At 56.1% G+C, this 23025-nt stretch overlaps 1 protein-coding gene across 2 annotated transcripts in view; it reads right to left on the reverse strand.

Annotated features, from left to right (window-relative positions):
- The window catches only part of KIF1A (kinesin family member 1A), a 64386-nt gene that overhangs the window by 8787 nt on the left and 32574 nt on the right, over positions 1-23025 (reverse strand). Inside the window, exons 25-37 of one of the 2 annotated variants that reach the window (XM_006875201.1) lie at positions 20164-20301; positions 19506-19733; positions 12856-12974; positions 10368-10453; positions 9878-10016; positions 9544-9715; positions 9285-9375; positions 8425-8543; positions 7540-7595; positions 6973-7081; positions 6300-6366; positions 5933-6017; positions 3803-3908 (exon numbers count right to left, since the gene is read on the reverse strand). In XM_006875201.1, coding sequence (XP_006875263.1) covers positions 3803-3908; positions 5933-6017; positions 6300-6366; positions 6973-7081; positions 7540-7595; positions 8425-8543; positions 9285-9375; positions 9544-9715; positions 9878-10016; positions 10368-10453; positions 12856-12974; positions 19506-19733; positions 20164-20301 — 1515 coding nt within the window. The remainder of the gene's footprint in view (positions 1-3802; positions 3909-5932; positions 6018-6299; positions 6367-6972; positions 7082-7539; positions 7596-8424; positions 8544-9284; positions 9376-9543; positions 9716-9877; positions 10017-10367; positions 10454-12855; positions 12975-19505; positions 19734-20163; positions 20302-23025) is intronic. The other variant, XM_006875202.1, reaches the window with a different exon arrangement.

Raw genomic sequence — 23025 nt, forward strand, 5'->3', positions numbered from 1 at the left:
AGGACCCTGCCACTTAGCTCTCAATGCATCGGGCTAGCTTGGTCCCCCTACCCAAGGACCCTGTCACTTAGCTCTCAATGCATTGGGCTTGCCTGGTCCTGTGTCTGGGGACAGTTCTGGGATGCTCTGCCACTTGCCCACTTTCAAAGAACCAGCAAATGGCCCAGCCAGGCCACCTGGAGACCAACTGGTATGTCCCGAGGGTCCTTGTCCCTCCAGGCTCTGTGCCCGCTGCTGATTGGGCCAGGCTCACCTCTTGCCCCCAGTACCACTGTCGGGTGGCTCCCTGTCACATAGAATAGGGACTCAAAGGAAGGAGGTGTAAGCAAGGACTCATCTTGGGACTCTCCTGTTTTCCTCAGTGCCCACAGTCCAACCAGGCCCACTGCGCAAATGAAAACTGCAAGTTCACCTACAGACTGGACGAACCTGCTCAGGTTCAGGTAGGAGCCCAGACCCACCTGTTCAGGTAAGGGGAGGAGCCTGGGACCACCTGCTCAGGTAGGGGGAGGAGCCCGGGACCACCTGCTCAGGTAAGGGGAGGAGCCTGGGACCACCTGCTCAGGTAGGGGGAGGAGCCCGGGACCACCTGCTCAGGTAGGGGGAGGAGCCCAGGTCCACCTGCTCAGGTCGGGGAAGGAATCCAGGCCCAACAGCTCAGATATAGGAAGGAGCCTGGGACATTCTGCTCAGGTTCAGGGGTAAGGGCCTCAGAGTCAGCGAGCTAGAAAAGGCGGTCCTACTGCAATGAAGAACCAGCCCCCTCTTCCTAGAGGCTTCCACAGACTGCACCCCTGCCCCCCTCCTACACCTGGAACTTTATTTGATGGCTTTACCCAGAACCCTCCCTGGGGCAGAGGTGAGGATGGGGGTGCTGGGACCAGCCTGCATACCACCTCAACATCCTGAAAGCTAGATAAGGGTAACTTCAGACCTTGGACAGAACATACACGGTCAGACTGATGGGCTTGAGAGCCCGAAGCTGTCTGAGTAGGGTGCAGCCACCCTGGCCAGCCAACACCTCCTCCAAGGAGTCCTCCGTAACTGCTAGGGGGAAGTGTCTACTGAGGCCCTATAGGGCAGGCTTCCCTCCTCCATCATACAAGCCACACCATGGCAGCTCCCTTTAAGAGTTCGATGTTCTTCTCAGAGTGAGGTCCCGGGGGCCTCAGCCTCACCTGGCTCAGACCCTAGAGCTAGCCCAGCCCAGCCTGTAGCCAGGCACATCAACACACTTGCCCCAGGGAAGCCCAACCTCGCCATCCTGGCCCCAGTGGTTGTGGGCTACCCCTGCTGAGACACCCCCACAGGGACATCTGTCCTGCTCCCCATGGCCCTGACGGGCAGACTGGCCTCACACGCCTCCTCTGCCGACTGTCAGGGCACGTATTCCCATGGGGGTGCTTTCTGCTGCTCCTCACCAGGATGTGTTTCCCTCTGTCAGCGCCCACCCACAGAACCAGCACCATGAAGTTCAGCTGTCACCTAATGGGGTGAAGTTGGGGCCCAGGACTCAGAGGGTGCGCATCAGCACTGGGCCTACTGAGCCCGCAGATAGAGCCTCTTCATGACTTTGTCACCTGCCGACTTCCAACCAAAGGTGTGTTAGCACTCTCCTCTGGCTGGCCAGCCAGGGGCTCACAGGCCTGAGCCTGAGGCCATCCGGGCCCCCCCATCTGTGGCTCCCTGACCCTCTTTTCTCTTTCACCTTGCATGGGGGGGGCTGGTCCTCAGAGCCGGTGCAGACATAGGCAGCCCAACCCACATGCAGGGGCACCTGCTCCATCCTGCGGATGTGCTCAGCACGGGGCGGGCAGGGCTGAGGCGGGAGGAGCAGGGGACCAGCCAGTGTCTACGGAGAGGGCACTACTGAAGCAGCCAGATGCAAGAGTAGGACACAGGAGGGATTCAGCCAAGGGGGGGGGGGGGAGGCGATCAAAGGAAGCGGAAAGAATATTCCAAGAAATGAAAGTGAAGGAGCAGGAGGGACAGGAGAGAAAGTGTCCTGAGGGACTCGAACAGCTGAAACTGCAGGTGATGGTGGGGTGGCAGGGAGGGAGGAAGAGGAGGCTGAAGTCAAGCCAGGGAGATCAATGATACCTAGGCATGTCCGAATCAAGAAACTGCCTGCAAAACATAAACAGTCACACGTTAGTGAGGCGGGGCAGCGGGCAGCAGGGGCAGCAGGGGCAGCGGAGCGAGTGACCAGTGCAGAGGGAGCCGGGGCCACTCTGAACAGGAGGCAGCAGAGCGTGGCTTCAGCCAGGGAGGGTGAGGCGAAGCGTGAGGGCAGCTGTGGACGGAGGCAGGCCGGCCCCCCAGGGGCCCACCATGGCCACAAGCCAGGAGGTTGGAGGGCCCTGTCCTGACCAGCCAAACTGGGGTCCTGACACGTTTTGGACAGGGTTGGGGGCAGATGGTTGAGGGGCAACTCCAGCGAGGGCCGAGCTGAGGGCGGAGCCAAAGGCAGAGCCAAGCATGAGGCCAATCAGCTGAGGGCTAGGTCTCCGTCCCACCCACTGAGCAGGTCTTCCTCTGTCTGAGGTCCTAGGGGCTGACTCGCATGTGGGCCAGGTAGACCCCAGAGCTGCCTGGCGGTGGGACCCACTGACAGCTACCCTGTGACTGACCCAGGGGCCCCACTAGGATGCTCGGGACACGCTGTCCCAGAACCTGACCGTATGGGCTCAGTCACAGAACTGGAGGTGTGCGGAGACAGAGGTACCTGCCTCCTCTTCCTCTGCCCTACAAGATGCTCCCATAGTGCCCTGAGATGCCGCAGCAAAGGAAAGGGAGAGGTCAGGGGATGATGAGGTCATCTCCCAGCATGGCTCAGCCAGGCAGACAGACCCTGACCCACGGCGCAGGTACAGGGCCAAACACGCCTCAGGTGGCCCGTTCGGGGGACCATGACTACTGCTCTCCAGACCACCGAAGTCCCCCTCATGCTCCAGGTTGTGCAGCACGCCCCGCTCCCCCAGCCTTCACCCTCTGGATGGAACAGGTGAGCAATTCCCCTATCGACGCAGCCCCCTGGTCTTTCTGTGATTGTGATGTTAAAACCTCAGGTGCAGTGGACAGCCCCCCTCAGCTCCAGTCCTGCCTCTGTGTCTGGGGGTGGGAGATGGAAGAGGCCCTCGTGAGAGTGGCCAGCACAGGACTGAAGGACTCTACATCTTCCCAAACTCCCGGAAAGCCAGCTTTGCAGATGAGGTCAGAGGTGAGAGCGGCTGCCCGGCCAGCAGGCAGGTGTCTCCACATGGACGTGAAGTGCAGTGGCTCTGCCCTTCTCAGAGCCTGACCTCCACATGTGGCCTCTCGAACATCCCACCCTGCACATTTTGTCTACAACTATGCTACCAGGCTCAGCAGCCTGGCTCATGGCCCCGCCTCTAACCCTGGTGTCCCTGGCAGGGCTCCAGCTGCAAAAGCCGGTTCACCTGGACCTGGGCCTCCCAGAGGAAAGCCCAGACGGACACAGGTCCCAGGCCATGTTCTCTGGACCTGCCACCTCTAGGGTTCCAAGTGGTCCAAGCAGCAGACCCCACAAATCCCACTACTGAGCACTAAGGGCCCTGCCCCTCGGGGTCTCAGAGTCTGTGTGGGATAGGTCTGCCAGTGTGTCCCCCACCCAGCCATACCACTCTGAGGGCAGGACCCTGCCACTGTGTCGTCTCAGGAAGCATGACTGAAGACTAGTGAGGCCACCAGGTCCTGACTGACAATACCCCTACTACCGGCAGAGCCGGCCAGAGCCCACGGGTCCTGGAGCAAACGCCCTTCACTGTCCTCTGGGACTCACCGGTCATCCTGAGCGGGGTGGATGTACCCAGATGACAGGATGTTGAGAGACAAGATGTTAGGGTCAATCAGAGACTCGTCCGTTTCTGGGGTGTTCCGGATGCGACCTAAGGGAAGGCAGTGTGTCAACCCTGGGGTCTGGTAGGGTGGCCCCTGCCACTGCCCCACCTGGCAGGGACCCAGAGACCTCGACTCTGCATCTCCATGTGGCCACAAGTATCCACTCAGGCTGGACTCCAAGGTCAGGGGCTTGCAGGTCAGTGCTGGCCATTGTGAATGATCTCTAGCAGGCTCCCCACTGCACAGTTCCGGCTCGGAGCTGCTGTCTCTCCCTATTTCTCTCCCTTTGTTTCCTCTCTCCGTATCTCTGTTCTGTCTCTCCCTCTTCTCTTCCTCTCTATCTTTTTGTCTCTCAATCTCTTTGTCCCTCTCTCCATATTTCTGTGTGTCTCTCTGTTCCTCACGTGTGTGTGTCTGTCAGACTACCGGATGGGTCTCTTTGTTTCTGTAAGTGTGTGTGTGTGTGTGTTTGTGCATGTGTGTGTGGGGGGGGTGTGTCTGTTTCTGTGTGTGTCTCTCTCTGTTCCTCACAGAGTGTTTGTGTGTTTGTGTCTGACCTGTGCATGTGGGGGGAGGGATCTCTCTGTATCTGTGTGTGTGTGCACATGCAGTGCATATGGGTGCGTATGGCTGGGTCTCTCTATTTTGTTCTTCCTTCTAACTCATGGAGTACAAACACTTGTACCCAAAATCCCAAAACTAAGCCTGCTGCCATCGGTTGATTTCGATCCACATTGGCCCTAAAGGATATAGAGCTGCTCTGTGGATTCCAAGGCTGGGATCTACGGAGCAGACTGTCTCATCTTTCTCTCAGGGGAAGGCTGATGATGGGTTTAAGCTGCCACCTCTCAGTTCAGTCCAACACTTAACACTCCAGGATACCAGGGCTCCTGAGAAAGCACAGGCCCTCCTGACTACTGAAAAACACATCCCCGCCTGTATCCAGAGAAGCAGTGACACCAGAGATGGAGGCAGAGATGGGCACATGGAGAGAAGGAGCAGCTGAGGACTCTGGACTCATGGAAAGAGAGGGACTGAGAGCTGGCGGCCAGGAGGCAGGCTTGCAGAATGTGCCCTTTGGTAGTTTAAATTATTATATATTCCTGAGTGTTTTTGTGTGCATCTCCTCCCCCCAAAACCCAGCAAAACATAACAGGGAATGGAAGCAAATACTGTTGAATGATGATGCACAGAGGAGACTGTAATCATTGCAATGAAATTATGGTGTAAAGCCGATGTTCTCCCATGTAAACTATCACTCAGTTCACAATAAAACTTACACACACAGAAAAGTTCCCATGTCTTTTTGTAATTGGGATTTAAAAAATACCTTTCTGTCAAGTTGATTCTGACTCATAGTAAGCCAACAGAACAGGGTGGCTGTCAATTTACCCTGGCAGTTTTGTAATGGGGAGTCCCATGAGGCACCTGAACCTGGGAAAGTGGCTCTGTCTTCGGCCTGACCCTGAGCTCAGGGAGCTCGTGAAGACCCCAGGGCCTCTACTTGTCCCTTTTGCTGCCCCTCCCCATACCATGTCCAGGTCACAGGGCGTGAGAATGGTCATCTCCTGTCCCACTGATCTCAATGGGGGATGGGGACTGGGCTCTGAGGAGGCCTGTGGAGTCAGCTCAGGGTCCCAGGAGGTCAGAAAAGAGGTGGAGACCCAACAGAAAAGACTCCCCTGTCTTAGAACTGTGGCCAAGTACAGCTCTGCTTGATTCAAAAACTCTAGAGAGGCTATCGATGGGGGGTTAGTGCCCCCACAGAGATTCCCCTCCTCTCTCTGGACTCTGGTGGGAGACCCTGTGGGCTAAGCCACAGGGACACTGGCCTCCCGAGGGCATCCTGCTGACCAGTCAGTGGTGCCCAGCTTTGATGACAAAAACCAGAAGGCAAGTTCACACAGGAACTGGTATTGGTAGATAAGTTGAGGGGTACAAGAAAATGCCGAAAGCCCTTGGGGACCATCTCCTGGCCCAAGGTTCTCCCCTTCAGGTGAGGGACAGAGGAAGGGATAGGGTAAGTGACTCAGCCCAGGCCCCGGGCCACCCCCCCACCCCCCCCACTCACCAACGACCAGCTCCCGGACTTCCTTCCAGCGGATGTGGCTGCCCGTCTCGTGCAGAAGCGTCACGGTAATCCGCCTCTGGATGCCCTGCAGGAGTCAGGAGCAACAGGACAGTCACAGAACCTGCGGATACGAAGGCCTGGCCTTGGGGAGAGCGAGCAGGACAGGATTTCATGGGGCAGGGCCCAAGTCAGGGGACAGGGCTTGAATCTAGGGTGGAGCTTGAGCCAAGAGCCTGGGCGGAGACAAAGGCAGGAGGGTGGGGCCTGCTGCGGGGGCGGGACCTGAGTCTAGACCAGGTCCTGAACCAGGGGCGGAGACAAAGGCCAGGAGGGGCTGTGGGGCGGGGTGTTAGGTCGGACTGCACACCTGGTGGAGGAGGAAAGTTCCCATACACGGCATCCCGCCTCGGTGGTCCACCACCGCTGGGATGTAACTGCAAGAAAAAGCCCATGAGGCGTTGGCCCAGTCTCCCTCGCCCCTTCCTGGACTAGGGAGGGGGCACAACACAAAGAGGCCAGGCCAGTCTGGGAGGTCTCCCTGTTTCCCCTACACCTACAGACTCACAGCCCAGGGGGAAAGGTGGGGGTCCTGATAAAGTCAGCCACACCCCCAATCCTGAGACTCCTAAATCCAAATGGGGTTGGGGGGCTGGAGGAGGAGGGTGACCCTGCACCCTCCCCATCCCTGGCCCACCTCCTTCCACCCACACCAGGGCTCCACACTGGTCCCCACACAACAGAAGACACCCCTTACTCCTGACCCCAGCCCCACTCTGCACTTCTTCTGTTCCCTGCAACTCCAGTCCCCTCCCAGCCACCTTGGCCACTCTCCCCTTGACCTTTGCTCACGGCCCCCTCTGGGTGAGGTACCGTTTCGACTACAGCCGCCTAGTCCCTGCCCATTGCACTCATCACTCTGGGGGGATATACTGAAATCCATAACTCGTTGCCCACCTCCCCATCAGTTCCGCAGGGAAGCATGACACATAGACCATACGGGGTGTGTAGTAGATACCTGCCCAGCCCAGACCCTTACTCACTCCCCATTGGCTTCCAGCTCACAGATCTCAAAGTAGACCAGCAGGTCGTATTTGCAGTGGCAGGGCCCTGGGGAGGGCCGAGTCAGCGTGCTGAGCTTGGTGGCAGGCACTGGGGGACAGAAAGCAGGTGGAATCGTGACCATCAGGTGGTGTAATAGTATGGGGAACACGGAGAGGGAGAGCATGTGTGTTCCCTGAGTGGGGGCAGGTGGTTTCAAGTACTGAGGGCAACTCCCTCCTCTCCTGATCCTCCAGGAGACAGCCAGCCCCGACCCTGACCCCAGCATCCAGCTCAGTCCTGGCATGGTCAGGCCGCCCCCCCCCACACCCATTCATGAAGGGACAGAAGTGACCTTCTCCCTGCCCCATCTGACAGGTCCTGCTGCTTAGTGGAGGGGTGATGGACAGTCTACCGCTGAAGCCCCACCCTAGGACAGAGTGCCTTGCTGATGGGGTGATGGGGGTCAGGAGAGGGTGGTCAGATGCAGAGCCCCAGTGCCTGGGCAGGCCCAGCTCCCCTGGGAGGAGGGCACGGTAGGAGTCACAGGCGCTGGGAGTGCCACCTACCTGGCTTGGATAGCGGCATAACTCTCGGGAAGTGCCGACGTGAGGGCCTCAGGGGGCTGTGAGGGGAGACCACAGGCTGAGAGTAAGCTTGGCTGAGAGGGGGTCCGCAGGGACCCAGGCCCAGGAACAGCCAGTCCCATTGATCTATCTGCCTCCCCTCCCCTCCCACCAGGCTGGGTGACCCCTGTCTCTGGCTCTGCACCATCTTGGAAGGGAAAGCAGGGTCCCTCAGCGTCCAGTCTCCCTCCCCAGAAGCCCGAGGCCCCAGAACATCAGGTCGAGGACCAAGCACCAACTCTCACGTAGGACAGAGCTGTCCTCGGCCTCCCAGGGGCCAAGCACCCTGAAATCAAAGCCTCTCAAACCCCTGTCCCTAGGTGTCCACTCAGCTTTGGGTCCTGCATGGCTAAGGGGACAGAGCGTAGACTCCAGAGCCCCAGGGCTGATCCACTTTCTCCCTGCCCTGTAGGCCTGATCCAGAGATGGACAAGCACACACACACACACACACACACACACACTGCAGAGCACCAGCAGAGGTCTTGGCCTTGCCTCCCAGTCCTAGGATGCCGCATCATCAAGGGACTGGGCAGACACTCCCTGGGTTGTTAAAGACCCTGGTGGAGCAGCAGAAGTCCCCTCCCCTGAAGGCCACCCCAGGACCTTCCTCCGCCCAGTGCTGCCAGGAGTCCAGGCCCAGGTCTGACCAGTTCTGAGCTGTCTCATGTAACAAATCTCTGGGTGGAACAGAATGTGGGCTTCAGCAGGAGCGGGACTCTGTGTGTGGTGAGGGTCCGCTTCACAACATGGGAAGTAGATGGGCCATGGGGAGGTGGGCTTTCAGGTGACAGCCCCCCTTGCCCACCCCCTTGCCCAGGGTGCAGACCTGAGCACATCCTTGCAGAGAGGTGGGAACGGGTGTTGCTGATAATGTCCGAAGACCTCGAAGACAATAGGCTGGCTCTTGATATACTCAATGAAGGACTTGGTCACCTCCACAGCCACCTGGCAGTGGGCGGGAATCACAGGATGACCACTGGCCCAGCCCAGCCTCCACCAGGGCACCACTCCCCTCCAGGTCCTTCCCCGCCCAGCCCCACCTCCCTGAGCCTCCACCACCAGAAAGCCCTCCACCTCTGTCTCAGGGCCAACGGAGCTCGAGACCATTGCCCTGAATTCAGAGGCTAAGACTGGTCAAGAGTAAGGGTGTTGATACATCTAGGGTCCTGCCCACTCGCTCTATGCCCCCACATCCTGGCCTCCCATCCTATTGCCTTGTGGTCAGGACTGGCTCAGCATTTTGCAGGACCTAGAGGGCCATGTGAGAACCAGGGCTCAGGAAGACCTTCACCCTCAAGGTCCCATCACCCACAGCTTCTGTGGTCACTGGGGTCAGCATATCCCCCTCCTTGTTGTCCACCTAACCCCATGTCCAGCTGCAGGGACCTGCTCTGTCCTGGGCATTCCTGCTGTCCACCATCCTGCCAGCCTGGCACATGGTCCTCTTCCTGCCTAGAGCACTTTCTTGGCCTCTCTCCTGAAATATACCTCCTCTGGGCACTGCCCTGGTCCCCTTCCCCAATGCCCAGCCCAAGGGGGCCTAAAGGTTCCCAACTTCCCAGGAATGATCCCTATGCCTCAGCCTGGCACATGGCTGGTGTTCAGAGGAGGGAGAATCGCTGTGGGAAGGATTAGGACATGCTAAGTAGGCAGGCAGAGGGGTGAACATGGGCTCTCAGAACCTACATTTTGGACGTGGTAGAAGCCAAGTGGTGGGCCGCGGCCCGTGTTCTTCAGTGGCTCTGTGGAGAAGGCCTCGTCGTGGCGGTGAATAAAGCTACCGACCAAGAGGAGAGGTGGTTGGGGCATATTAGGATGGGGTGGGACCCATGCATGTGGGGCCATGTGGGCGTACACACTGGTCATGCCCCGCCCAGGCCTGTGCCTTGCTAAGGGCAGGCAGCAACTCCCAGCAAAGCCCCTGGAGACACAGCGGCGGGCTCACTTGAACTGGCAGAAAATGTCGGCGTATTCAGCAGAGATGCTGGATGCCTGCAGGACCGTCACGCGGAAGGTGAAGGTGCTGCCTAGGTGGAGGTGGTCCAGGGCAGTGTCCAGGGGCCCGTCCAGCACGGCTTTCTCTGGGCTGTCTAGGATGAGGCCTTCAGTAGGAACCGCTGCTGGAAACCAAGGGGAGAGCGAAGTGACAAGGAGGACCCAAAAGTGACAAGGAGGGGCTTCAGGCAAAGAGCTGGCGAAGGCCTTGCCTCACTGGGTTATAGCTTGGGGCCTCACAGAGGCTGGCTCTAGAGTTGGGCAGACGGGGCCGGACGGCCTACCTGAACAGGTGTTGTTGTTGACCTCATCGGCAGAGGGCCCTGAGTCAGCGCCCTGGCCCTGACCTTCCACAATGCGTAGCTCTTCCTGGGAGGTCCCCGAGCGGGACATCCCCACCACGGGGCAGGACTCGGACTGGAACTGTACAGAGGAGGAGACTTGACAGAGTCCACTTAGACTGGTACCATCCACAGCTCTGTTCAGGGCCGGCCAGCCCCACCGCCCAGGAGCCTGTGTTCCAGGCAGGGCACCCACCTCCCTAGGCCTCTCAGTTCCCCCGTAATGAATTGGCCTCAAAGTCCCCTTTGGACTCTGTGATCTGTGGTTGTCTGAAGGATGAGCTATCCTGGTCACAGCCCCTTGGCTCAGTGAAAAAGAGACCAGTGGGCCAGGTGGGAAGAGCTGTTTGATCTCCAATGTTGCTCCCTCCCCGCCAGACATGGTGCTCCACTCAAACATGCCATGGCTTTTGCCCATTTGTCCTTGAGGTACCTTTTCAAAATGCTGATCATCGAAGGAGATTTTGGCGGTTCCTGATTGGCGCACGCCAGAACCATAATCAGGGGCTTCTTCATCAGCTGAAAGAGGAACCGAGCAGGAGCGTTGGGGACCAAGAGGTGGGTGTTCTCAGAGCGTGGCCAAGCATCCTCACAGGGAGGGTGTGCAGACAGGTTCTGACCCACACTGTGGAACCCCAAGACTGCAAACCCCTGCTCACTGACCACCAGGTGCCCTCTCAGCACCCCTGGGCACCCAGCCAGCTGTCCCCCTCATCACAGCCCATCCTGACCAGTGCCACAAACTGGCCATTTTAAAAGCAGAAATTCCAAAAGACTAGATAACTTAGAAATGGATAAATTTCTTGAACTCCAACTACATAAATTAACTCTAAGCAAAACAGAAAACCTGCACAGCCCTGTGAAAGGGAAGAGATTGGGTCAGTGACCAAACACCTACTGACCAGACGGCTTCACTGGTGAATTCTACCAAACATTTAAAGAAGCATTGGCACTAATTCGTCCCAAATGCTTCCAAAAATGACAAGATGAAGGAACATTCCCTAACTGATTCTCTGATGCTTGTAATGCCACAAGAAAACTACAGACCAGTATCTCATACGCATATACGTGCAAAAATCTCCTAAAAACACTAGCAAATGGAATCCAAGAGCATTCAAAGATTATAACCATAGCCAAGGAGGACTGATTCCAGGACCCAGGGTGGTCTTATACACAAATCCATCAATGTAATATACCACATTCATGTTGTTGTGGTGAGGGGCCATCCAGTTGATTTTGACTCAGAAGAGAAAAAAAAACAAGCACAAAGTCAACTCATTGACCCCAAAAAGGCATTTACCACAGTCCGACACCCTTTCATGATGAAAATCCTCTGCCAACTGGGAATCGAAAGGAACTTGCTGAAGCTGATGAAGGGTTGTTATGATAAATCCACAGCAAACATCATACCCACTCCAACTTCTCCTTTGTGTGACGCTCTCAGTGGCTTCCCACTAGGCTTGGGAAAACATCAAAGCCCCTTTATCTGTTGCCTAAAGCCATCACCATCACCACTGTATGCTGAGCAAACAATCTGAGATGATCATGTGAAGAAGAATGAGGTCTCAAGATTCGAGGAAGGCTCGTGAACAACCTGCCATGTGCAGATGACACACCTTGCTGGCTGACAGTGAGGAAGACTTGAAGCCTTTACTGATTGATGAAGGTCAAAGACTACAGTCTCCAATGTGGAATACAACGCAATGTAAAGAGAAGGAAAATCCTCACAACTGGACCAATAAATAACATCAGGCTAAGTCCCGCGGGAGAAAGATGCGGTTTTCTGATCCTGTAAAGATTTGCAGTCTCAGAAACCCTGTGCAGGTTCGTTATGAGTCGGACCAACTCCACGGTACTTAACAACACCAACAACCACAAGCGGAGAAAAAGATTGGTGTTGTCAAGGAGTTCATTTTCCTTGGCTGCACAATCAGTGTTCGTGGAAGTAGCAGTTAATAAATTAAACCATGTACTGCACTGGACAGATCTGCTGAAACAGACTGCTTTAAAGTGTTAAAGAACAAAAATGTCAGTTAGATGACTGAGGTGCACCTCATCCAAGCCATATTTTAATCACCTCACATGCACATGAAAACTGAACCGTAGAAGAACCAATGTATTTAAATTATGATGTTGGTGAAGAATGTTGAAAGTCCCATGGACTGCCAGAATAAGAAAGAAATCTTTGTTGGAGTACAACCAGAATGCTCCTTAGAAGCCAAGATGGCACCTCTAAGCTTTGGACGTGTTGTTAAGAGGGACCAGCCCCTGGAGAAGGACGTCGTGCTTGGTGACGCAGAGGACCAGCAAACAAACGGTGGACCTTCAGCGGCAGCAGAAATCATTTATGAGCATGGCTGTGAATCAGAACTGCCCCAATGGCACTACCAACAAAGCCCCCCAGCCCATTTCTGCCATTCCCCTACTGTGGGTACAGCGCTCCCTAGGAGCCTTGTGGACCCCCCTTGTAGCAGCCTGGACCCTTTTACCTGACTCAGCCCCTCCAGTTCCTAGTGTAGGCCTGGTTCTGTCCTGTGGCTCCCAGGACAGGGCCTAGAGCTCTGATATGCCCAGTGTCTACCCAGAGGCTGGACCCAGTGGGACCCAATGCCAACAGAGACCCCCAAGCCTCAGGTGAAAACCTTGCAGGGTTAGTGGCCTTTTCTAAGTTCCCTTTGTCACCAGAGCCACTGGACTATGGAAGGCCATCTGTGGCCCAAAGGAAAATCCGCATCACCCCATGAAGCAGCTTAAAGAACCCAGGCCAGCCCAGCCCCTTGGAAGCCCCGGGAGGAGCCAGGAAAAGTCACAGAGGACAGACCCTTAAACCCCCAGCACATAGGCCCCTCCTTGGGACAGCCTGGGGGATCCTGGCCCCTGCAGCTCCCACCCTGGAGCCCACACCTGCCCCTGACCCCCACCTGAGATGGCCTGGACGGCCACTCGGAGGAAGCCCTTGACATCGCCTTTCTCGTTGACAATGGCCACACGGTGGACCAGGGGCACAGGGTACAGCAGGTTGCTGAGATACACGAAGGCCCTGGGGAGAGGAGAGGTGAGGTCAGGGGCACCCGTGCACTCGGACCAGTGGTCAGCAGGGCCCGGTCCCCGACACAACGAACACAGAGCTGCCGAGTGGGGAAAGCGAAGCAGCCACAGCCAGCGGGATAGTGAGGCGGGGGTGGCGGGGAGGGACCTGTGGAGACAGAGGCATGGAGGGGACAGGAGGGAGGTGAGGACCATACCTGTCCAGTCTGAGAAGAATGCGCTGGGGAGGGGGGGTCCAGCCTGCTTCAAGAGGGCAGGACAGCCCGGGCAGGACCGGACCTCGTTGACCTATGACCCTCACACAGGTGCTGAACCCAGCATGACCCCCCATCCCTACTTCACAGGTACCCACAATTCCTTTCTAGGTCCCCCAAACGATGGAAAGTCAGCCGAGCCCACAACCCAGTCCGAGGACCTCCACACACTCTGCCTGCGCCCCCTCAGATACCCTGCCTGCTGGCAATTCCAGAGGTCTTGGTCTTGGTCTGGGGGGAGGGGACCGTAACATGCAGAGCCCATGAACTGCCAGGACACAGGGACCCTGTGGTCCAGCCAGGTTGACATGGTGGCACGGAAGCTCCCTGATGTCCCAGGCACCACCCTGGGGTCAGCACACACCTGGGGAGGGGTCACCCTCCTGGGAGCACAAGAACATTAACCCATTCCCCCTTCAACCTAGAATCCAGTCCGCCCCTGCCCACCGCTGCCCCCTCTGACCTCTGCCCGCCCTGCCCACCTCTGCCCCCTCTGACCTCTGCCCGCCCCTGCCCACCTCTGCCCCCTCTGGCCTCTGCCCACCTTCTGCCCCCTTTGACCTCTGCCCACCCCTTCCCACCTCTGCCTCCTCTGAGCACTCTACCTCCCTGACCTCTGCCCGCCTTTGCCCACCACTGCCCTCTCTGACCTCTGCCCACCACTGCCCGCCTCTGCCCTGTTCTTCCCTCCCCCACTGACGTCCAGGCACAGCATTGGCTCAGTGTGGCACAGACATCAACAGCCTGAGCCCCTGATGAAGGTACCAGGGAGGGGTCCCGGAGGGCAGGATTTGGACACAAGGTAGACCATGCAGGGACATGTATGGTCACCTGGCCAGGTCTAATGTGGTGCTAAGGGCAGTGACAATGACAATGGCAAACATCAGGAGGGACCAACCAATGCCAGGTGCTGCTTCTCAGGGGCCCTCACCGGTCACATCAGCCCCCAGGAGCACAGGCCAGCCGAAGGGCTGCGGCCACAGGTAGGGAGTGAGGTGTAGAGACACCACGGGCTGCCCAGGGGCTGGGCATGGCTGTCCCCAGAGGAGAACCCACAGCCTGGAGCTGCTCCCAGCAGTCCGTCCTGCAGACTTTCTCCCCATACCACACTCAGAGCGGCCGTAGGGTGACTGAGTGGACGGTGTGTAGGGAGGGCTGGGTGCCGGCTGCTTCAGAATGTTCCAGAAGCCGTTAGCATGAAGGGGGTGAGGGTCAGAGACTGGCTGGGGCGAGAGATGGGGGCGGAGGGAGGTCTGTCATATGCTTCTCCTTCACTCATCTCCAGCCCCTGGCAGTCCTGCTCCAGCGGCTCAAAGCATCCTACACCTGGCACTGGGGCGCGGTTGTGGGAGGGGGGTCTACAGATCCCAGAAATGGGTGCTGATGACCCTGCTGAGTGGTTCAGGAGTCAGAAACACACACCCCCCCAGGCCCCAGCTAGCCATAAACACCCCAGCCCAGTTCTCACTGGCTCTGGTCCTGCCATGCCTCCCTCCCCATGACAGTAGGAACGTCAGACAGTAGGAACTGGACACTCCTGGTCCCCAGCTCTTCCTTAGTCAGCCACCACTACCCCGCAGTCACACAACTGCCAGACGATCTTAGGGGTCATCGGAACACCCCCCAGGACACTGAATGCCACTCAGGTTGTAGGCACAGACATCCACGGCCCATAAGCCCTCACTCACCCTCCATACTGCTCAGCCCCTCAGACGCTGTCTCTGCATCCCTCCTGGGACCCTCTAGCCCTGAAGCCCTCTGGGGGGACAGACCTCTTCCAGGGGGCAGAGGCCATTTTAGCAAGGCATGGCGGGGGCGAGGCCAACCCTGAGGGTGGGAGGGGGCCACACTAGGGGTCTGTTGGAGCAGAGCCCCAAGGCCCTCGCCCTCCACGCACCCACGGGAGGACCTCAGGACGGTGGGACACCTCCCGTTTAGAACAGGTGACGACAGTGGCAGGCACCAGGGCCCCTCCCTGGAAGGAGAGGTCAGATGCTCCACCAGGGCCACAGGCCAGCAGGGCCAGTGGGAGCCCAGAGCCCAGGCCACCTCCTGGGAAGAAAGTCGAGAGGCCGGTGCGAAAGCTCTGGGCCCGACTTGCCCCACCACTCGTAGTCCCTAGGAGGAGACACCCCCCCCTCCAGCCTGTGGTTGCCCCCACACTCACACTTGGAGGGAGACAGGATGCCTCTTCCCCTTCCTGAGCTCACAATTCCTACAGTCTGGCTCAGGGAGTCAGAGGCACATTGACCCAAAAACACTGAGAGGGAAATCAAGGCAGAGGGTCAGGTCGGCCTAGGTCACAGACAGGCCACTGGCAGGGCCTCTCTGCACCCAAAAGTGGGATGCTTTCCCATCCTGTTACCGATGTGGGTTCGGGGAGAAACTGTACACTACAGAGAGGTAACCCCACAAATCCAATTCGGTCAGGTTCATGGGTAAAACCCAGGCCCTACAAGCCCAGGCTCAAAGGATGCAAGACACGATTGGGCAATCAGATCCGGAGGGAGAGCAGTGCCAAGGGCTAGAGAAATGCCCTCTAAGCACCCTGTCCTGCCCCACAACTTTGTTCCCATCTCAACACCCATGAGCCCCCTCAGTGAGCTAGCTGGAACCTCAGGTCTCAGGTGACAACTGGATCTAGAGGAAGAAACTAAGTACAGACGTACAGACAGCAGCGCTGGCAGCTTCCCTGAGCAGTTCATCAGTCAATTAAACCTATCTCTCTGTGAGCTTCCATAGTGTTCTCTCATCAGACGCAGACTGAGTCCCAGTGGTCAGACAAGCTGTAGCTGGACTGCGGGATCTGGAGGGGCCCCTCCCAAGGAAGGCATTCTATTCCTGGGGTCTGTGGCCCTTCTGTGCTATCCCAACTCTGCTGTGGACAAGTGGGCATCCTCACACCCAAACAGGGTCTTGGATTCAGTAGCATCTCTGGTGATAGCTTCCAGAAGGAAATGGAACTCTCTTCCCTGTGGTCCCTAAGCCCAGTCCACCTGGCGCAGTGATGGACTCACCCGAAAGGGGCCTCTGGGGCCAACACCCCCACCCCATAGCCTGCCCCCACCTTAAAGGGGCACCGGGCTGCAGGAGGACAAGGCCTCTTCCCAAGTCTGGCAGGACTCCCATCCTGCGTGGGGCCCACCTGCCAACTGCACCCAGGCTGTGATGTGGACAAGCACACAGTACAGCTCTCCTAAGGCTCCTGGCTCTGGTCCATCTTCTAGGTTCCAGAGACCTGCCAACACACCCCTCCACCCTGGTCCAGTTCTGCCCCGCAGCCAGCTGACTCATAGGCATGGCACACAGAGGGCTCTGGGCCCCTGGCTGAGAGACGCCACCCTGACCATGCTGGCGGAGTCAGCTCAGCACAGAGGGCACCCAACACACAGCGTAGACACCTAGTACCTAGACTTCCACAACCTGCTCTCAGAGAGCGTCCTTCCTGTCAGCAGACAGCCCCATGCCCACCCAGTCCTCTCCTGTACTGCCTCTCTTCTGGAAGCACCCATGGACCAGCAAGGGAGGACTTGCCTTGAGAGCCTCCAGGCCCATTTCCCAAGCTGTCCCTCCTCACATGGGCAGCGGGAAGGAGGAAGCTCTGTGTCCCCCGTCAATTCACCTGACACTCCAGATGCCAGAGAGAGAGCCCCTCGGCCCCACCAGGGACCAACTGGGCTGGGGCAAGGGACTCTGGCTCAGGAGACATGGAGTCCCCGCTAGGTGGTCTCACCCAGAGGGGAGAGTACCTTGAAGCAGACTGAACCCACCTCCCCGAGAGAGAGGCGGCGAGCAGGCGGTCACGGAAGGAGGAGGCAGGCGCTGGCACAAGGTTGGTGAGGCAGAGACGCATGCTGGTGGGGACGCCTTTCAGAAGGAGAGAGTGAGGCCCCCAATGTTGCTGAAGCTTTGGAGGAGAGCCAGCAGCTATAAAAGGTGAGGGGAGCTCAAAAGATGGGGACCACGCACAAACCCATGGAAGTGCATGTCATAGCACCCGCAGCCTGCACAGCTACTGCGTGGAGAAGCCAAATCACACCAAACCCAAAAGATCGTCCGGAAGCTTCCAAGTGAAGCCTTGGCAGAGCCCTCTCGGGGTTCTGTTGCCTTGGTTTGGTTGTTTTGTAAAATCTCAAGTTGACAAGAAGGGGAAAATGGTGGAAGAACCCAGCTCTTTCTGGCGGAGACTGCAGGAGCTCACCCCGTTTCTGCCCGTGGCCTCAACCACTGGTTTCTTGCCCACCTCACACCTGCTCTGGAACCCCAAGAGCCACCCTGCATCTCCAGGTGCTGAATGTAACAGCTGTACACAATCCAAGCTCAGTGGAATCCATTCCCAGAACACCTCGGGGCAGAGTACACGGGTTCTCATGGGCAGTGGAAGGGCAACTCCTCATAGATGCCTCCTCACTGCCATCGAGTCAATTCTGATTCGCAGAGACCCTGTACAGGTTCCTGAGAGGTCACCCTTTACGGGAGCAGACAGCCACATCTTTCTCCCAAGGAGCAGCTGGTGGATTTGAACAGCTGACCTTGAAGTTAGCCACTTAGCACCTAACCCAATGTATTCAGAGAAAACAAATGAGAATCGTCCCGTGCTCCTGATGAGAACCCACCAGAGTGTTTTCTTCTGAGGGTGAGCGGGGCTTCCAGTGCAGACCCCAAGTATCAGGACTTACGGTGCTGGGGCCTTCTAGAATCCTTAACCAGCCTAGCCTAAGGAAGCAATCCCGAACTCCCAAAAAGGTTTCTCTTAAAATGCATCTCTCTTTCCGGTTTAGGTAAAACCATCTATTTTCAGAGCCGAATGTCCTCCAGCAGCCAGGCTTCCAGAGTTTTCCGCTCTCACTCTCGGATAATGACCCTGTGCCTGATGGTCCTGCATTTTGGGTCTGCCTGCAGGGTAAGACCACTACCTAATACCTCACCCCCCAGGCTTGCTTCCTGGATCCTCTGCCTGTCGCCTGGTCCATCTGGGAGACGCTTACCACTCCACTGGAGTTCTTGCCAGGGCACCCCGGTCTCGCCTCCACAAGGAGACAGGCTGCAGACTGTAGAGCACCAGCCTCTCCCCCAGGCCTCCTCGGGACCCTGCGCTGCTGCCCAGAGGAACACCAAGGCCCCCGATGGAGACATTCCATCAGACTGGGCCCCAAAAAGGGGCAGCCTCTTCCCGTGTCCCCTGAGGCTGGCCCAGGAACTCCAGGAGGATCTGGGGCATCCGGGGCCTGGCGGATGACCCTGTCCCCTCTCCCAAGGTCTCTGCTGAGCCAGGTGACCTGAGCTCAGGTCCACGTCCCGGGACCACAAGGTCCCTCCTTCTGTAAGTGGGGCACTGACTCCGCACTGCCTCAAACAGCATGAAGACAAATGTCCCAGATGGCATTGTGGAGAGTACCCCATGCTTCCTTCCACACAGCCGTCTCCTTCCTCCACTGGCTGCACAGAGCTGCCGCATACACCTGGGTCCCTACACACCTGGGTCCCTGCAAACCTGGGTCACCGCACATCTGGATAATTGCACACCTAGACCCACACACTTGGATCCCACACACACCTGGGTCCCCGTACACCTGGGTCCCGACAACCCTGGATACCCACAAACCTGGGTCCCCACACATCTGGGTCCCTGCACACCTGGGTCCCGCACACCTGGGTCCTGCACACCTGGGTCCCTGCACACTTGCATCCCCACACAGCTGGATACTTGCACACCTAGACCCACACACCTGGGTCCCCGCATACCTGGGTACTTGTACACCTAGACCTGCATACCTGAATCCCTGCACAACTGGATTCCAAACACTTAGACCCTCACATCTTGGCCCTCATACACCTGAATCCCACACACCTGGTTCCCACACAACTAAGTCCCCACACACCTGGGTACTTACACACCTAGATCCAAACACCCTGGGTTCCCGCACACCTGGGTGCTTGCACACCTAGACCCGCACACCTGGCTCCCCACACACTTGGGTTCCACACACCTAGACTTGCACACCTGGCTCCCCACATACCTGGGTTCCACACACCTAGATCCGCACACCTGGGTTCCCACACACCTAGGTTTCACACACCTAGACCTTAACGCTTAGGTCTCTGCACACCTGGGTTCCACACACCTAGACCCACACACCTGGGTCCCCACACACCTGGGTGCTTGCACACCTGAGCCCCGCACACCTGGGTCCCCAATCATGCCCGCAGCAGTGCTCTGTGCAAAAGAGCTGGGTTCTTCACAGCATGCGCGCCTCGACCTCACCAACCTTCCTACTAAACTGAACAGGGGGGGCCGGTCGTAAAACGGGTCCCGGCCGTGGCACAGCGCGTGCTCCGGAAAGACGTCGTCCTCCTCCAGGTCCTCCTCCTCCTCGGCCAGCTCGGTGACGTCGGAGTCGGGGCTCGAGAAGGTGGGGGAGGGGGTGAGAGCAACCATGCGCTGGCTCATGCACGTGTTGAGAAGAGGGGAGCTGCTGCAGCCAGAGATGACTGAACTAAGGTTAGTACAACAAGACAGAGACAGGTTAACACCAGCAACTTGAGGGCCGGAGGGGCGGGTGGGGGACCCAAACACAAGGACGCTGCTTTCAATGTGACAAAATCCAGACTGCACCCCAACTCCCAGCTTGGAAGGAAACACCAAGGTGTGGTTGTCCGGAACGTACTAGAAGGTACCATGGAAGGCACTGGCAGGCATGACCGAGAGGAGGGGTGTGGCTGAGGGATTCTCAGCCCTGCCTCCCTGCTCACGCTTAAGGCCACCAGGTGACCCCAGAGACCTGCTTGAGTAACTTCCATGTTCACACACATGGACACATGCCCTACAGCAGGTGTGGGGCATTGTCATCAAACCCCCTGAGATCTCGGGGCCTCCATACATGGGACCTGGATGGGGTACTCTGAGCCAGGGGAGGGGGCACCCACCTGCCCACAAGCCGGAACCAGGGGAAGCGGTCGTAGAAGGGGTCTCCGCCTGTGACCACGTTGTCGCAGTCCTCGATGATGCTGGAGGGCACCTCAGCCGCCCGGTCGTACATCTCCCGCATCAAGTCCAGGCGCTGCCTGTAGACACTGAGTGTCAGCGGGCTCGGCCCTGCGAGTGCCAGACCCGTGAAGGCTTCCAGGAGCCTGAGGTGGGCTATGACTCAGCCAGCCATGTGCTGGCCAGGAAGAGTCTACAGGACAGGGACTGTCGAGAGCAGGCAGTGTTGGGAGACCCAACAGCAGGAGGGAGAGACCCTGGCCAAGCTGGTGGCATGGGGAATGCTCAGAAATAGGGAGGTCACTGCAGAGTCTGGGAGGTCAGGAGTCAGAACAGACAGGTGCTGGGAACCAAAGCTCTGAGAAAATACGAAAGGGCTTCACAAAGTTGGAGAGAAAATCCCATTATCCATTAGTTTCATTTTTCCATGACCATTTTGAAACTTCCTCATACTTTAGACGTTACATGTGGCACAGTGGGCTAATGCGTCAGACTGCAAAGTTGTTTGAACTGCACGGTCGGTGGTTCAAGTTCACTAGCTGCTTTGGAAACCCTATATAGGGGTCGTTATGGGTCTGAATCAACTCTATGGCACTTAACAACAACAACAACAACAACAACATCCCCAAGAAAAACCATGGTACATGACAAGAGATACAAAGTCAGGCTGCCATTCAGTGAGTGCACATGTGTGTCCATGTATGAGTGTGCATGTCACTTCCAATGAGTGTAAATGTGTCCATGTATGAGTTTCTGTGTGTCTGCCAATACATGTACATGTATGTCTATGTATAAATACATGTGTGTTCCAGCAAATGTGTATACGTGTCCATGTCTGAGTATATGTGTCTGCAAATGAGTGTGAACGCGTCCACATATGAGTGTAGGTATGCCTGCCAGTGAGTGTGCATGTATGTTTGTATGTGTCTGCCAGAGTGTGGACACACATGTCCATGTATATGCATGAATGTCTGCCATTGAGTGTGTCAGTGTATGTCAAATTTTAAGTGTATGTCATTGTTGTTAGGTGCCATCGAGTCAGTGCTGACCCACAGCAACCCTGTGCACAACAGGACGAAACACTGCCCTGTCCTACGCCAACCTCACAACCCTTGCTTGTTCACATGTTCACAACCTCCATGTTCACATGTTCACAACCTCCATGTTCACATGTTCACAACCTCCATGTTCACATGTTCACAACCTCCATGTTCACATGTTCATAACCTCCCATTACTGCTGCCACCGTGCCAATCCATCTCACTGGGGTTCTACCTTTTTTTTCCTCCAACCCTCCACTTTACCAAACATGATATCCTTCTCCAGAAACTGGTCCCTCTTGATAATATGTCATAAGTATGAGAGACAAAGTCTGGCCACCCTGGCTTTTAAGGAACATTCTGGCTGTACTTCTTTCAACACAGATTGGTTGTTGAAATCTGTGTTGGGCAGTCCATGGTACTTTTAATATTCTCCTCCAACACCATAACTCAAAAGCATCAATTCTTCTATGGTCTTCCTTATTCACTATTCAGCTTTTGCCTGCATATGAGGTTATTGAAAATACCATGGCTTACGTCTTGGTCCTCAATACGCACCTTAGTCCTCAAGCTGACATCTTTGCTCTTCAACACTTTAAAAAAGGTCTTGTGCAGATTTGCCTAATGCAATACATCATTGGATTTCTTAACTGCTGCTTCCATGAGTGTTGGTGGGTGATCCAAGCAAAATGAAGTTTTTGATCATTTCAATCTTTTCTCCATTTATCTTGATGTCATTTATTAGTCTAGTGGTGAGGATTTTTGTTTTCTTTACATTGAGGTGCAACCCATACTAAAGGCTGTGGTCTTTAATCTTCATTAGTAAATATTTTAAGTCCTCTTTGCTTTCAGCAAGCAAAGTCGTATCATCTGCATTTTGCAAGTTGTTCATGAGTCTTCCTCCAATGCTGATGCCATGCTCTTCTTCACACAATCCAGCATCTTGGATTATTTGCTCAGTATATAGATAGAATAAGTATGGTGAAAGAATACAACTCTGGTGCACATCTTTCCTAATTTTATACCATTCTGTGGTTCCCTTGCCTCTTGGTCTACGCACAGGTACCTCACAAGCACAATAAGGTGTTCCAGAATACTAGTTCTTCACAATGTTGTCCATAGCTTGTCATGATCCACACACTCGAAAGCCTTTGCATAGACCATAAAGCACAGGTAAACATCGTTATGGTATTCTCTGCTTCCAGTAGAGATCCATCTGATGTCAGCAGTGATAACCCTTCTTCTACATCCTCTTCTGAATCCAGCTTGAACCTCTGGCAGCTCTCTGTCAATGTACAGTTACAGCCATTTTTTAATTATCTTTAGCAAAATTTTACTTGTATGTGATATTGATATTGTCCAGTGATTTTCTGCTTTCTGTTGGGTCATTTCACTTGGAGTGGACACAAATATGGATCTCTTCCAGTCAGCTGGCCAGATAGCTGTCTTCCAAATTTCTTGGTGTAGATGAGTGAGTGCCTCTAATGCTGCATCAGTTTGTTGAAAGATTTCCATTTTTATTCCATCAATTCCTGGTGCCTTGTTCTATGCCAATTCCTTCAATGCACCTTGCCTTCTACCTTCAGTATCACTGGCTCTTTATTATATGCTACCTCCTTGAAACAGTTGAACATCAGCCATTTCCTTTTGGTACAGTAACTCTGTGTATTCTTTCCATCTTCTTTTGATGCTGTTTGGATCATTCAACATTTTGCTTATGTTGTTGTTGTTGTCAGGTGCCATTGAATCGGAACCGACTCATAG

The sequence above is a fragment of the Chrysochloris asiatica genome, unplaced genomic scaffold (assembly GCF_000296735.1).
Source record: "Chrysochloris asiatica unplaced genomic scaffold, ChrAsi1.0 scaffold00314, whole genome shotgun sequence".
NCBI classification, from domain to species: Eukaryota; Metazoa; Chordata; class Mammalia; order Afrosoricida; family Chrysochloridae; genus Chrysochloris; species Chrysochloris asiatica.